We start from the raw sequence: 15,871 nt of genomic DNA on the forward strand, positions 1-15,871 counted from the left end.
GGATTGAGATGGGGGCAGAATCCTAGTTTGCTGGGGTGGACAGTCCAGTCCAGTTGCGGCCAATTTATGGTGACCCCGGGTAGGGCCTTCAAGGCATGAGGCCTACGGAGGTGGTTTTCCATTGGCTGACTCTGCATAGGGACCCTGGCCTCTCAGCCAGGTCTCCCATCCCAATCTTAACCAGGGCTGACCCTGCTTAGCTTCTGAGATCTGGCCAGCCTGGGACATCCTGGTAAGTCCCCCACCCCTGGCCTGTGTGTGCATTTTGATTCCTGGGAATGGCCGTGAGTTAGTTCACCACGGTGCCATTAGACCAGGGGTAGTCAAACTGCGGCCCTCCAGATGTCCATGGACTACAATTCCCAGGAGCCCCTGCCAGCATTCGCTGGCAGGGGCTCCTGGGAATTGTAGTCCATGGACATCTGGAGGGCCGCAGTTTGACTACCCCTGCATTAGACAGAGGGGCACAGGCTCAGGCGCATGTTCTGTGGCGATTCTCACAGCGAGGAGAGGCAACAAAGTGCCTTTCCGGACCACCTGGACCCTTCCTTCCCAGGAAGTCTTCCCAGCCTTAAGGATTATTTCTGTTTGTTGACTCAAGGCTGATACCGAGAATCCGCAAGTTCCCACCCCAGATCCAGAGGTGAAGCTGAGAAGTTTTCAGCCTTCCTAGCCCCCTGGACCTGTGTGAAGTTGTGAAAACACATACGTACACACCGTGTTTAAAAATACTTGGCAGATGTATCTGCTGTACTTCCGGCCTCTCTGCAGATTCCAGAGGGCAGCCGCTACTTTGCAGCAGCAAAATAAAACAGGAATTCAGTAGCACTTTGCAGGCCAGCAACTCTGTCCCTCCCTCCCTCCCTCCAATTATCCCTCCATCCATCAATCTCTCCATCAATCTCTCCATCCCTCCTTTCCTCTATCCAAATACCCGTCCGTCCGTCCATCCAAATATCCCCCATTAGACAATCTCTCCCTCCGTTGTTTCTTTTTGCCATCACCCCACAGCTGACTGGTGGCAGTGACCATGCAGGCTTTTCTGAGGCGGCTTGCCATGGCCTGCCTCTGCCTTGGACTCCCTTGGAGGTCTCCCATCTGACCACTGGCCAGGGCCGACCCTCCTTATCTTCTGAGCTCTGATGAGCTTGGCTGAGCCTAGTTATGCGTAACTCACAAGAGCTCCTGCTGGAGTAAATGCCTTCCAAGCGCTGCTGCACTTGTTTTGTTTTCCATCCTTTATGGGAGGGCTATGTTGCCGCATCATCAGGGTGTTAGGTTGCCAACCCCCAGGTGGGATCTGGCAATCTCCCACAATTCTACTTGACCTCCAGCTGATCAAGATCAGTTTATTTGGGGGAAATGGCTGCTTTGGAGGGTGACCTCAATGGTTTTAGACCCTCCCGAGGTTCTGCCTCTCCTCAAACCCCGCCCCCCCCAGTCTCCATCCCCAGAGTGGCAACCCTATCGAGATGGCCAGTAAAGGAGATGGTTCTTTATACCCCGCTTTTCACTACTCAAAGGAGTCCTAAAGTGGCTTACAAACACCTTCCCCTTCCTCTCCCGTGAGGTAGGTGGGGCTGAGCTCTCGGAGAACCGCTCTGTGAGAACAGCTCTGACTGGATGGTGTCTGGCCCAAGGTCACCCCGCTGGCTGCATGCGGGGGAGCAGGGAATCAAACCCTGCCCTAACCTACCTTTTCAGATCAGAGGCCACTGCACTTAACCACTTCGCCAAAGTCATTTCATTTTGTCATTTCTTCATCTTCTCACATGGAAATTAATGATCTCTTTTTATACTGCCTCATGGAAAACCAACCGAAACCTCTGTTTGGCAGAGAAACTCCCTCTCCCCGATGGATATTTAGGAACTGGGGTGTTTTTGTGTGTTTGTGGAGCAGGCAATGGCAAATCGATGCCTGTTCTTATCACAATGACAAACAAGTACACTGTTTTTAATTACGTGGATCATTAGCATTAGACGTCAGCCCATCTACCTTCCTCGGAGGAGGACAGAGGGGCCGACCGGAGCCCTCTCCTCTGGGCCCCAGCTGCAGCTGAAAGGGGACCCCTCTCGGGGGCCCGGCTCCTTTCCCAAGCACATGGACAGACTCGCGGCCTCAGGGGCAGGGAAGCTAGTGGTGTCCGAGGGTTGTGGCTTCAGCAGCTGAAGCTGCCAGCGCCGTGGCCGAAGCACACAACCCGATTACAAATTGCTCTCCGAAGGGGTCTCTTACGTGGCCAACAGAGGTTTGGTCAATGACCACCCCTGGGTCAGGGCCCTTAGAACCAGGGAGCTGTGGGTCTGACCCTCCCTCAGGAGGTCTGCCTTGACTGCTGATGTTTAGGGGCCAGGTTTAGCAAGGGTTTCAAGAAACAGTTTGCAGAGCCACATTTTGTCCCATGATTGTGGGCTGCTTGTTGCTTCCAGACGCCCAGATGGCCTGGATGGCCCCTCCCAACTCTATGGTTCTTCTATGCCCTTCCCCCCTTAGCATGGTGTGCATAGCTCTGGCTCAGCCCTTCAGGAAGGTGTTTGGCCATGTGCAGAACCAGGGGTGCAGGTGTGCGTGTGTCCCACCGGCAGCTCACGAGGCCAAAGGCCCACCACAAGGAAGAGCCAGGGCAATGTGGCAGTTGGAGTGTCAGATTATAGCCTGGTAGTCCCAGGTTCGAATCCTGCCCTCCCATGGAAGCTTGCAGGGGGACCCTTTGCCAGTGACACACTCTCATCCAAAACCAGGGGGCCCCAGGCACCTGCCCACACCCTTTCTTGACGTCCTTAAAATATTCTTAGGAAGTGGGCGGGGCCAGGCACGTTTTTGCAAGAACTATTCAAGATTTGCGGATCTCCAGATGTCTATGGACTACAATTCCCATGAGCCCCTGCCAGCATTCGCAGTTTGACTATCCCTAAAAGAATATGGTTTTGGCAGCTGCGCAGAGACCTAAGACTGTGTAACCGAAGTTGTGTTTCCATGGCTCCGCCTCCCGTGGCAGCCATTTTGTTGTCACCCCTACTGGGCAATGGCAGAGTCCCAGGGTGACTGCAGGCTCCAACAGGATGGGCCCCTGCCCTAACCTACCTCAGCGGACAAAAAGGAAGAGGGTCCCTTTTGGGTCCCCAGGGAGGGAGGAAAACGGGGTGGCAAGAAATCCAGTCCCTCCATCCAGACACCGTGTGTGAGCCTGGGCTGAGCGGCATCGGGAGAGATCGTGACGATCGCGGGAATGAACTGGCTCCCGCCAGATCTTCCGGCCACCTCTGGCACCGTTGCACGCAGCCTTGGCCTCCCATACGCCGTGTTTCATGTGGTGGAGCCTGTCCCTGCGCCAGACCCTGGCTCTGAAAGCTGCACTGCAGGGGTCCCGGGAGCAGTTCTGCGGGAGGCGAGCTCAAAGTCAGTTCTGACTGGACACCCCCCCCCCCCCCGTGCAGAGCACTTCCCACCTCTGTGGTTCCCTGGAGAATCAGCTTCCAGCAAAAGCTTGTAGGAACCAGGGGGAAACAGGCAGTGTTCTATGGCTGGGCCATGTGCTAGCTTCTGAGTGACACAGAGCGCTTTGTCGGGCAGCCTCCCGCCCTCCTCCGTTGACCGCACGGCCCCTGACTTGTTTGACCGGCCCGGGAGGGGGGGGGTGATGGAAAGATTTAGCTGCTTTGACCGCCAGGCCCGCCAGTGAGCTTGGGCTTCTTCCCCCCGCAGCCCGTTTGCCGGCGCTCACAGGCAAGCAGCTGGGCGGCCAAGCCTGGCGGGGGCTGGCTCCTTGGGGGGGGGGGCTGCGGCTCGGCTTCCCCCCATGCGGGAGACTGCCCTCAAGTCCCGGCGCTTCCGAGGGGTTCCCCCGCACGCCTCTGCCGCCACGCGTCCGCCTCGGCTGCGGGGCTGGGCCTGGGCCTGGGGGGGGGGGAGGCGGTGTCCCCCTGGCTCGGCGGCGAGCGCGCGGGGCCGGGACTTGTTGCTCGCGCCAAGGGCGAGGCCGGGGGGGCGGGGCTGCGGGCGGGGCGGGGCGGGGGCCAGGCCGCCTCTCTGCCTGCCTCTCGGGGGGGGGGGCGCGGGCGGGCGGGAGGGAAGGGGCGGTCCGTGGGCGAGCGTGTAATCGGAGCGCTCTGCCTTTCTGCCTGACATGCACATGCTGCGCTGCCTGAAAAGGCTGCGAGGCGGCCGAGAGGCAGGCAAAGGCAGCGCGAGAGGCGCCCGCTTCGCACCCGCCCCGACACCGACACCGACACCGCCGCCCCCGCGCACCCCCCGGCGAGGAGCAGCCCCGGCCACGGACCCCCGCGGCCACCGCCTCTGCCCAGCGGCCGCTCGGAGCGCCCCGGGCCGGCGCTCGCCCTTGGGCCGCTCGCCGACGCTGCCGGTGCCCGGGCGCCCCTGACGCTGCCGCCCTGACCGGGAGCCGCCGACGCCGCGCCCCCTTCGGCCCCGTCGCCGGCCCGCAGGAGAGCCCCGGCGCCCGGGTCCCCGCACGGCGGCAGCAGCGGCGGCGGAGAGGCATCGCTTCGGCGAGGGCCGGAGGGAGCGCGGCGCGCCGGGAAGGAGGGCAGAGCCCGTGGGAGGCAGCGCGGCGCGGCGCGGCGGGCATGGAGCGGCTCCCCCCCGTGTGGCGCTTGGGCTGCGGGCTGCTGCTGCTGGTGCTGCTGGCCGCCTCCGGAGCCGCGGCGCAGGCAGGTAAGGGCATCGGCGTCGAGCGGCCGGCGTCTGCGGGAGCGGCGCTTCGGGGAGCCGGGCGAGGATGGCTGGATGGCTGGCTGGCGGGGCCGGGCTCTCCCGCCCCCAAGTTCGGCGCTGGCGGCGGCGGGAGAGCGAGCGGGCTGCGGGCGCTGCGTGTGGACTCGGTCCCATCTGGACTCCATCCCTGGCTTGGAACGACGGGGCTCGCGCTCTCCCTCTCTCTCTCGCGGGCGGGCGGGCGGCGGGGGCCCCGTGGCGCAGGTGGGACTGCCGCGCTCTCCCCCGTCCGTTGCCGGAGAGGAAGGGCTGTTTCGGGGGCGCCCGGGAGTGGGTGCGCGTGTCTGGGTGGGGGTCGTGGGGACATGGCTTCTGCCTTGGCGTCTCCCGGCCGCTCCGGGGCACTTTGGGGCGGGCGGTGTGCAGGGCCCCTCACAGCCCCCGGGCGGCCCCGTGAAGCGCCCGCGAAACTTTCTCGCCCAGCTGGGGCCGCCCGAGGGTGGGTGGGGAGCGGGGCCGAGGGATCCGAGCCCCACCGCCTCCAGCGAGAGCCCCGCGGGAAAGCCGCCGCTGCCCTCGTTCCCGACGGAGCCGGGAGCTCCTCGGCGCTTCCTGGCGAGCGAAAGGAAAGGCGGCCGCCCTGCATTCCTCCCGCGGGGACCTGACGCCGCTTCCCCCCGAGCGAGCCACCGGGCGGGCAGAAGCGCCGCGGCGGGATCGGGCCGGGCGGAGGCGGCCGAGGGGAGGGGAGGGGAGGGGAGAGGCGCCGACAAGTGCCGGACGGGCCGGCGGGGGGGGGCGTGTGTCGCGGTCCCCCCGCGGTCCCTGCCGCTCCAGGCGGGTCGCGGCGGCGGCGGCGGCTTGCGGGCGAAGGGGGCAGGAGCCCTCCGGTGCGCGCCTCTGCCGGGGACTGCGCGGCCAGCCTGGCCCACGCGCGCCCCACGGGGCTATCTCCCTCGGCTCGGCAGCCGCGCTCCTTGGGCAGAGGCGGGGAACGAGGCGGCGCCGCCGGGGCCCCCCTTGCATCGGGCAGAGCGCCTTTTCCCACGCGGAAGCAGCACCCGTCGGATTGCCAACCTCCAGGTGGGACCTGGAGGTCTCCCGGATGGACCGTACCTCTCCCGGCGACGGAGATCAGTTTGCGTTGAAGGGGGCAGGGGGCTCTGCGTGGCTCCCCCATGGGCCTGAGGGGTCGCGGTCCTTGGAGTCCCCCGGTAGGCGGAGAGCCAGGTTGGCCGCCGCCCCCCGATTGGCGCAGCGGGAACGCGCAGCCTTCCTGGGAGCCCCTCGTCCGGGGCGGGCGGCGGTGGCCGGGAGGGCGGCCGAGGCGGAGGCGCGCATACCGGCGGCGAAGGCTCCGCGGGGTCGGTGTTGAGGCGGCGTGGCTCTCGGGCCCGCGCTTCCCGGGAGACGCCTGCCTCGCCGGCCAGCCTCGCGGCCACGGCTCGCTGCACTCGGGCCTGGCGGGGCGGCGTCTGGCGGGGCCGAGCAGAGGCCCCGCGGGAAAGGGGCTCCGACGGCCCCGCGCCGCCTCCCTCCCTCCCTCCCGGGCCCGCCGGCCGGCCACGCCGCTTCCCGCTCCGTCTCCCGGGCAGGGGGCGCGCGGCTCCAGGGCTCCAGGGCTCCAGGGCGGGCGGCTGAGCGGAGCGGCCTCTTCCCCAAGGCGGGGCCGGGGGTGGGTGGGACGCGGGGGTCCTCGCAGCTCCCCGCCGCGGCATGGCGGCTCGCTGAGCTCCCGCCCCGCCCGGGAGGTGCGCCGCCCCCCTCCGCGCCCGCGCTCTCCCCCCGCCGCCTCCGCGGGGCCCGGCCGAGAAGCGCGCTCTGGGGGCGGGGGGGGGGGCTGGTCTTGGCACGGGCGCGCCGCTGCGGAGGGCGACTGCCGCGGCCTGGCCGAGCGCCCTTGGCTCTGCTCCGGGCCCAGCGGAGGAGGGGAGGGGAGGGGAGGGTCTGGGCGCCGCGCCGCGCAGGTGTGCGCCAGGGCCGGGTCCGGTCGCCGGGCTCCGTGGCGAAGGAGAGCGAGTGGCGGGCGCGGGGAGAGCAGCGGGCCTGGGCGCGCAAGCCCTTGGCTGCCTGGCCCCCGTCTCTGGCCTCGCCTTCCTTGCTGGGGGCCGAGAGAGCCTTCCTCCAGACGCCCCCCGCTTGGCTCGCAGCTGGCCCGGCAGCCTCTTTGGTGTGGTGCGCTTTGCTGGCCCATGGAGGGGGCTCTGCGGCGCATGAGGTCACCCTCTCTGGGAATGGGCGGCCCTGGGACATCTCAAGGAAGCCCACCGGCCGGGGGGGGGGGGGAGGCGGTGGCCTGGTGCTAGGCGGCCAGTGGGGGTCGTGGTGAAGAGTGGCAGCCTCTCATCTGGGGAGCTGGGTTCGACTCCCTGCTCTTCCACATGCAGCCAGTCACAGTTCTGGTCTCTCAGAGCTCCCTCAACCTCACCTACCTCACAAGGTGTCTGTTGGGGGGGGGCAAAAGGAAGAATATTGTAAGCCACTGAGACTCCTTTGGGTAGTGAAAAGTGGGTTATAAAAACCAACGCTTCTCCTCCCCCCCCCCTTTCTTGCACGTGGGCCACGATGCAGCCACAGGGGCCCAGTGGGATCCTAGAAGGCTGCGGGGGGGGGGGGGGGAGGCGTCCCATCTGTTTGCAGCAGAGAACCGTCTCTTTTTACCACTCGGCATTGATTTGCTTGGGCCACTGAAGCAGAAACGAAACCCAGGCAATCTATAAAAATTCTATTAAGACAAAGATTACCCACCCAAACAAAATACCTACGGAGTGGAGACACAACAGCCTCCCCCCTCGGCTGCCGGTCCCAAAGCAGTTCTGCTAATGGCTTTCCCCGCACAGGATCGGGGTGGAGGGCTGCATGGCTGAGTCAACAAATCAACCTGAAGAAAACAAGGTGCCCACGGGGGAATGTTTTGCCAGCCCAGGGAGGCGGCTCAACAAGATGAAATGTAACTTGGCACAGTGGGGGAGAACATGTTTGGGGAGAGGGGCGCTTCCTTAGAGGATGCGAAGGCAGAATGTGTTGATGGCCAAAGCAACCCCCCACCCCCAACCCACAAACAAAGATTCTTACAACCTGAAGACACTTCCATTGATTTTCAAGTTAAGTGACTAGTTCTCAAGCTTCGGCGTTTGAAAAGTTTTGCGAGCCGGCATCAGAGGCCTCAGAAAAAGGATGTTCCTAAATTCCAAGAGTGTTTCTCAAGGGCTGGCGCACACGTCTTCCCATTGGAGCAGGGGTAGTCAAACTGCGGCCCTCCAGATGTCCATGGACTACAATTCCCAGGAGCCCCTGCCAGCGTTTGCTGGCAGGGGGGCTCCTGGGAATTGTAGTCCATGGACATCTGGAGGGCCGCAGTTTGACTACCCTGGATATGGCAGTTCCCACCAACTACAGTTCAGCATCTGTTGTGCTCACAAACATGATATGCAGATTGCGTTAATGATGTGTCTTGACGGTGTGCAGATGAAGTTGATCCTGGCGACTGTTCTGGCCCAGTCCTTGGCACTGCTGACCTGGCGGGAGGGGGACTGCTCTTTCAGGAGCGTTGCAAAACTCCAGGGGGAATCTGGAGATCCCCTGGAATTAGGACAGATCTCCAGGCAACTTGGATTAGTTGCTGTGGAGGAAATGCTGCTCAGGAGAGTCAGGTTCTTGGCAGCTCCACCCCCACATCTCCAGGAATCGCCCAACCTGGAGTTGGCAACCCTAGTGACGCAAAGCAAAGTGTTAATCTTTTTTTTGGGGGGGGATATCTGGCAGGGGAAGCTGCTTGTGCTTTGGGGATCTGGACTCTTCTCCATCTCCTGCTCCCCCTCCGGAGTAATTGATGTGGCGAATGAGCCTCTCTCCTCCTTGTTGCTGTTCCCTTGTGGGGAGGAAATGGTAGCTAATGCTTCGGTTCAGCTGATTGATTTCTCCTTAAGACCGGCATAAAGTTAATAGAGGAGAGGAGAGCTGTGATTAAGCCATCCCCCCCCCCCCATATGACTTGGTTTGATTGAATCTGTGCTCCTTACAAATATAAGGCAGGAGGCCTGAGATCAGCAGGGCTCTGGACAGGTAAGGAGCAGCAGGGAAAGGCAGCCCAGGTGCAGATCAAGCGCCAACAGAGGACAGCTCCAAGGGGAGGGGGCTGGGAGGTTCTGGGAGTGTCCTTGCTCAGGATCATTCTCCCTCCCCCCATCTCCAGCATATGGCGATCGGTTCCCCCAGAGAAAATGGAGGCTTTGGAGGGGGGGACTCTGGCGTTTCCCCCCAAAGTGTGGTGGTGTGGAGCCAGCACGGTGCTGTGGTTAGGAACAGCAGCCTCTAATCTGGAGAGCCGGGTTTGATTCCTTGCTCCTCCACGTGCAGCCAGCTGGGTGACCTTGGGCTGGTCACAGTCCTGTTCTGTCAGAGCTCTCGCAGCCTCACAGGGTGTCTGTTGTGGGGAGAGCAGGGAAAAGGGATTGTCGGCCACTTAGTGAGGAGTGGGGTACAAAAACCAGCGCTCTCCCGTGTGGCCCCTTTCCTCCCCAGGCTCCTTCCTGCTCCACTCTCCTGCTTGTGTCCTGGAGGTATTTGGCACCCTAACAATAATGCAATATGGGGAATTTGCCCTTGTTTAATAGGGTTGCCAACCTCCAGGTGGAGCCTGTAAATCTGGGATGACACACCTGTTCACAATGGGTGGGATGAAAATGGATGGACTGTGATGTCCCTCCCTTCTCCCCCAGACTCTGCCTCCAGGCTCCAGGATTCTCCCAACCCCAAGGTGGCCACCCTGCATCTTTGATCACCCTGGGCCTTTGTTTGGAGGTGGGTTTTTCTTTGGGGTGGGGTGTTGCTGCTGTGTTTTGGTCTCTTTCTGTTTTGAATGGTTTGCTTACTAAAGGCAGTTGTTTTAGGGAATACATGCTTTTGTTTAAGGTGGGATAATTTAGTAGAAAGGTGATGGGTCCTTTGTGTGTGTCTGTAGGGGGGGGGATAAGAATTCATAATGGCCGTGTTGTTTAAACTCAAGCCCAGTCTGCCTTTAGGTTCGGTTGCTCGCCTCTAGGTGGGGCTTGTAGATCTCCCAGATTTCACCTGATCTACGAAGATCCATTCCTCCAGGGCAAATGGCTGCGTTGGAGAGGGGGATCCTGCAGCATTACCCTCTACTGAGGGGTCTGTCCGTAGCCCCTCCCCCTCTCCAGAATTTCCCAATTTAGGGGCTCATGTGTATTGGAAAGAGGCAAGCCCTCCCAGGCAACGTGAAACCCTCAGCAGCACTCTTGTTTCCTCAGAAGGGGGGCAGAAACCCTGCCTCAGGGGAAGGGGACGGATTCATGGTCCCTCTCTTTCAAAGGACAAGGACTCATATTGTGGCACAGCCCAGTCCCCCCCCCCACCCCGGGATTCCCTCGGAGTGCAAGACAGCGGATGAGCTGATTGGCTGCAGAGCCCAAACAGCTCTGTTCTAAGAGCTCTAATTGGTTGAGTGGTTCCAAGGAGGTGGAATCCCCCATTGTGCCTTCTGGCATAAAATCGGCTTGGTTTTCCCTGTTTCCAAGGCAAAGGGTTTCCGCACAGGGTGAGATACCGTCCTGCTTCCAGAGCCAGGACAGGTTTTCAGTGGAAGTTCAGGCTTCGCGTGATGTTGGTCTTTGCTGGTTTCTGTGAGCCGTTCCGAAAGCCCCTCCTCACCCCTGTTCTGGTGGCCTCTTGTCTAGAAGTTACGAAGCAAAGCGGGGTGCCATTTAGAGGATGGAGTAGAGTTGTTCTCTCTTGCCCCGGGGGACGGACCAGAACCAATGGGATGAAATTAATTCAAAAGAAATTCCATCTAAACATCTGAAAGAAGTTCCTGACAGTGAGAGCGGTTTCTCAGTGGAGCAGGCTTCCTCGGGAGGTGGTGGGTTCTCCATCTTTGGAAATTTTAAAACAGAGGCTAGATAGCCATCTGACGGAGAGGCTGATTCTGTGAAGGCTCAAGGGGGTGGCAGGTGACAGTAGATGAGCGAGAGGGTCCTGCCTAGTGCAGGGGGTTGGACTAGATGACCCATGAGGTCCCTCCCAACTCTATTATTCTATGATTCTAAGTTCATTCCAGTGAAGGGCTGAGATGGACTTGAGCCCTTTGAGGCTGTGGCCCCAGAGAACCGGTTACCCGCCAAGACCTGACTCTTGTAGGCCGTGTGTAGTTAACACAAACCTGGTCGCCCTACTTTGGAAGTCTAAGGGATGTAGGGTCGTCAGCCTCCAGTTGGGGCTAGGAATTCTCCTGCATTTGATAACTCATCTCCAGACCACAGAGATCAGATCCCCTGGGGGGAAAGGCTGCATTGGAGGGTGGATCCTCTCCCCTCCCCAGACTGGGTCATCGCCAGGCTCCACCCCCCCTCCCAAATCCCCAGAATTGGCAATCCTAAAGTGATGTGGTTATCACTGTAATATTTGACCAGGATAGCAGGGAAGCCACCATGGGAAGCCACGCTCTGGAAAGGCTCTGTGGAGCAAGGGAGAGGGCAGCTTGGAGGTTCATGAAAACTTCTAATCAAATTGTGCCTTCTGAAGTCCAAGAACTATTATCTTAATGTGTTTATGTTCCTTTAACAATCCAGTTTTTCTAGAAAGATTCACATTCATCTTCCATCCAGGCCCTGAACGAACTTTAGATTCAGCAAGGCTACTTCACTGAGTTATGGATTATAAATAATAAATAATGTGTCTTCTGGTTCCAAAATAGTTAGGGCAGGGTTACCAAAACATTGCTACATCAGTCTCCTTGTGTTAATGAAGACACTTTAGGGATCTCTCCAAGTTTGAGTATGTTCCCGCCTGGTCAGTTTGTGCTTGGCTGTCCGTTAGAGGGATTGTTGACTATCTCTCTGCCCTCCCACGCATGAGAGGATGTCTTGTTCTTGAGGGGAGTGAAAAAAAAGCCCTGCCCTGTACAAAAATCTGGAGCTGAACTGGTGGTGGAAAGAGGACCTTGGCCTAGGACTTGTTGGTTTTTGTTGAGTAGGCTTTTATCATGTTTCCTCCCAGCTTCTTCCAAGGAGTTCAAGATAGCCTATCCCATTCCTCCTCAGAACAGCCCTGAGAACTAGGCAGGGCTGTGAGCAAGTGACCGGACCAAGTTCACCCAGTAAGCTTCATGGTAGAGTGAATTTGAACCTGGGTCTTCCAGATTGTAGATAAGCACACTACCACAATAATGCATGGGATGCATCTTGTCAGAACTGCTTCTTATGGATTTGTCTCCTGAGTACATGATGGAGGAATTAATTATTCTAGGAAACATGCTAAGCAAGAGGGTAACAAACATTATCCTCCACCTATGTATATGGTGGGAGGATGTAGTCAGACAACACAGGCTGCAGCAGAAACCTTTTAAAATAAAGCAAAAAGGATTTATTTCACATGAATTAAACTAAACGAAAAAGCATACCAGAAGAATGTAAGGGGTGAGATGGTGCTATAGAGGAAGAATATCTTGGGTAAGAAAAAGATTCTGACATACAGATGTATAAAAGAACAGTAAGACAAGCATACATGCTGGGTGCGTGTTTGGATCCAGGAACCTGTGTGGCATTTAAATACTTTGTGTCCTAAGGCCAGGTTTGGATGGTTAGCCCCTAAAACAATCTGGTTGAAGTAATTACTGCTGTGGAATACAGAAATGGAGACTTGTTAATGGTTCTTTTAAGTTTGTGACAAAGAAACTGTAAAAGGGAAACCACAAGTGATGTAGTGCAGTGAGGGTTTTCTCAGGTAGTTGCAACATTTGCATTCTTACCTGAATAGTATTCTAACCACTGGTTGCTACTTGAATGGAACAATAGTGTTGGGGGTGGGGAAGGATGATCATATCCAGGGATATAACTTCCAGAAAACAAGCTGTGGGTACATTTGAAATGAACTCTGTTCCCACACATAAACACTCACAAAACTGCCTTGATTTGAATCAGGTCATTGGCCCATCAAGGTCGGTATTGTCTATGCAGACTGGCAGTGGCTCTCCAGGATCTCAGATAGAGATCTTTCACATTGCCTCCCGTCTGGTCATTTTAACTGGAGATGCCAGGAATTGAACCTGGAACCTTCTGCAAGGAAAGCAGATACGCTTCAGCTGAGCCATAGCTCCTCCCCATTTGGTATGTATGTCTCTTGAACATGATAATCCACCCCCGTTCCATTCAAGTAGCAACCAGTGGTTAGAATACTGGCCTTGACTTGAGAGAGGTCTGACTCACGGACTCCGTAGTCCAGCGACTGTTCCCCATCTGTCTTAGCGGAACTGGAGCAATTAAGTGAGATCATGGCGATGATGTCTTTTTGCTCAGTGAATGTGCTACTTAAATGATTATTAACAACTGGAGACTGGCTGGTTATTTTGGAACAATATATGAAACTTTGGTGTGTGCAGCACTTTCCTCTCACCCATGGCTCAGTACTGGAGTTGGCATTTATCCACTTTTTTGTGTGTGACAATATGTACCTCATATCCAAACAGCCTTCCATAAGACGTGTATACTTCAGCATGTTAAAATTCATAATCTCGGATGTTTCTATTATGAGAAAGGAGAAAAACCTATCTAGACTTGTCACACCGTTTTAGGTATGGTTGCCAACTGCCAGGTGGTGGCTGGAGATCTCCTTGGATTACAGTTCCCCTGGAGAAAAAGACTTCTTTGGCCATTTTCAGTACCCTTGGAGAAAATGGCTACTTTGAGGGTGGGGTCTATGGGGAACTCTGCTGAAATCCCTCCCCTTGCTAAACCCTCCCCTTCTCCTAAATCCAGCCCTTCCCCTGCCCTGGATCAGATTTTAGAAGCTAAACAGGGTCAACTCTGGCTCACACTTGGAAACAGGGAGGTGCGCTTCAGCCGCTGAAGTGGCCATTCCAGCCGCTTTGGGCTAGAACAGCCGGCTCGGCCACTGAAGCGCACAACCCTACTTGGAAGGGCGGCCTCCTAGGAGTCCCAGAGTCACGGTGCAGGGGCAGGCTGTGGCAAACCAGCTTTGAACATCTCTTGTCCAGCTGCTGGGCAATCTTAGGACTTCCTGGCCATATTACACGCATGCTGTGTGTTCAGTCAATGAACCAATCCAGAAATTCTGTAAACCAGAGATGACATCCCTAGCTTTAGGAGTGTGTGTTTCTCAGCAAATTCACACCTCAGCTGCACATTTAATGCTGGCCAATAAGAAACTGGAGAGAGTTAGTGGGTCTTTTGAAAAATGTAGATTTCTAACCAGGTTTTGGGGGACTGGGTTCGAGTCCAGTAGTGCTTGAGATACCAACAAGATTTTTTTGGGGGGGGGGGGGGGAATGACAAAAATCAAAGGTCCCTTTGTCTGATACGGAGGGCCTCCCAGTATCTTTTGAGCAAGCCTTGACTTCCTCCACCCAGGCAGCTGCCTTATACTCCATCGGACCAGTGTCAGTATTATGTCAGTATTGACACAATACTGTCAGTATTGTGTGCTCAGACAGGCAGCCACGCTCCAGGGCAAGGGGAAGACAATCTGTGGCCCTCCAGATATCCATGGACTACAATTCCCATGCTGCGTTCTCTGGCAGGGGCTCATGGGAATTGTAGTCCATGGGCATCTGGAGGGCCACAGATTGCCGACCCCTGCTCCAGGGTATTGAGCTGAAGTTCACCCAACCTACTTTCTGATCCTACCGGGAGATGCCAGGATTAGACCTTGGGCCTTCCGCGTATGCAGCAGAGCCCTACCGCTGACCCACAGCCCCTCGCAGGGGTGGCAAACTGTGGCTCTCCAAATGCCTCTGGACTACAATTTCCATGAGCCTGTCAGGGGCTCATGGGAATTGTAGTCTGTGGACATCGGGAGAGCCATGATTTGGCCACCCCTGCGCTAGAGCGCTACTGGGCTTGAATTGAGCTATTCTAATGCAGACCAACATGGCTACCCACAGAAACGAGGGTTTTCTTGTTGGTGGGGGAAATTACTAATAGTTTTATGACATTTCAACAGAATTGCATCTTCTAGTAGAACGGAAGCCTATTCTGACAGTGCAGTCTCAAATAGATCTTCTCCGAATCCTACTCAGGTCTGTTTAATCGGGCTTCCTCCCAGGGATATATTCTTAGGATTTCACTGTGAATCTCCCAAAATGACTGGAACTCTCTCCGATATTGGAGTCTTTATGCCCTGAGAAATCCCCAGCATCAAATGACGACGAGGAGGGGATTAGATGCTTTTAACTCCTAAGAAGAGCCAGAAGTTGCCAGGATATTATTAACGAGCCCTCCTGAAGACCGAATGAGAGGCTTTGCTATTGTGAGAAACCCAAATATACACAGAGCAGCCCTTTCGGCCCTGTTCGCGGAGCTTTCCTGGAGCCTGCTCTCTTCCACACACTCCACCGCTAAGCAGCCTTTATGCGCACGAAGCCCAGTCTCTTTTACAAGAGCAAATGTAAACATTCCCAGCCAATGTACTTCACAGAGTTTTCTTTGCCAAGTATCGCCGCCTCCCTGTGGCAATGGGAGAGCCTAGAACAGGGGTAGTCAAACTGTGGCCCTCCTGATGTCCATGGACTACAATTCCCAGGAGCCCCTGCCAGCGAATGCTGGCAGGGGATCATGGGAATTGTAGTCCATGGACATCTGGAGGGCCGCAGTTTGACTACCCCTGGCCTAGAAGAAAGCCTCCTTGCGTCCTCCGCTGGCACAAGGTGTGTGTAAAGTTAGCGGGGGGGGGATTCTTGTGGGGGTGGGAGGGGCCGGTTTCCAGACCCAGGTTGGGAATTCCTGGAAATGTGGGGTTGGTTCTTGGGGGGGGGGGACAGGCCCTCAGTGGGGTATAATGCCATAGAATCCATCCTCCAGAGCAGACCTCCAGATGTCCATGGACTCCAATTCCCATGAGCCCCTGCCAGTAAATGCTGGGAATTGTAGTCCATGGGCATCTGGAGGGCTGCAGTTTGACTACCCCTGCTCCAGAGCATCCATTTTCTCCTGGGGAATTCTCACCACAGCCTGGAAATCTCTTATAATTCTGGGGGACCCCCAGGTCCCACCTGGAGGCTGGCATCCATAGCTGGTAGTCTGCAGATCAGTTGAAATTCTGGGAGATCTCCAGGTCCCACCTGGAGGTTGGCAACCATATGCCCAAGCCTGCAAACCATAGAGGCATAAGCTGAGTCCTAAGCCTGTTTCTCAGAAGTAAGTCTCAACAAGTTCAGTGTAG

At 57.4% G+C, this 15,871-nt stretch overlaps 1 protein-coding gene across 4 annotated transcripts in view; it reads left to right on the forward strand.

The window, feature by feature from the left end:
* Positions 1-4,119: 4,119 nt before the first annotated feature.
* NRP2 (neuropilin 2) overlaps positions 4,120-15,871 on the forward strand; it is a 258,365-nt gene continuing 246,613 nt past the window's right edge. For 2 of the 4 annotated variants that reach the window (XM_077319234.1, XM_077319235.1), the window contains exon 1: positions 4,120-4,675. In XM_077319234.1, the coding sequence (XP_077175349.1) occupies positions 4,588-4,675 (88 nt within the window). In that variant the 5' untranslated portion in view covers positions 4,120-4,587. The remainder of the gene's footprint in view (positions 4,676-15,871) is intronic. The other 2 variants (XM_077319233.1, XM_077319236.1) reach the window with 2 other exon arrangements.

Source organism: Paroedura picta, chromosome 2, assembly GCF_049243985.1.
Source record: "Paroedura picta isolate Pp20150507F chromosome 2, Ppicta_v3.0, whole genome shotgun sequence".
NCBI classification, from domain to species: domain Eukaryota; kingdom Metazoa; phylum Chordata; class Lepidosauria; order Squamata; family Gekkonidae; genus Paroedura; species Paroedura picta.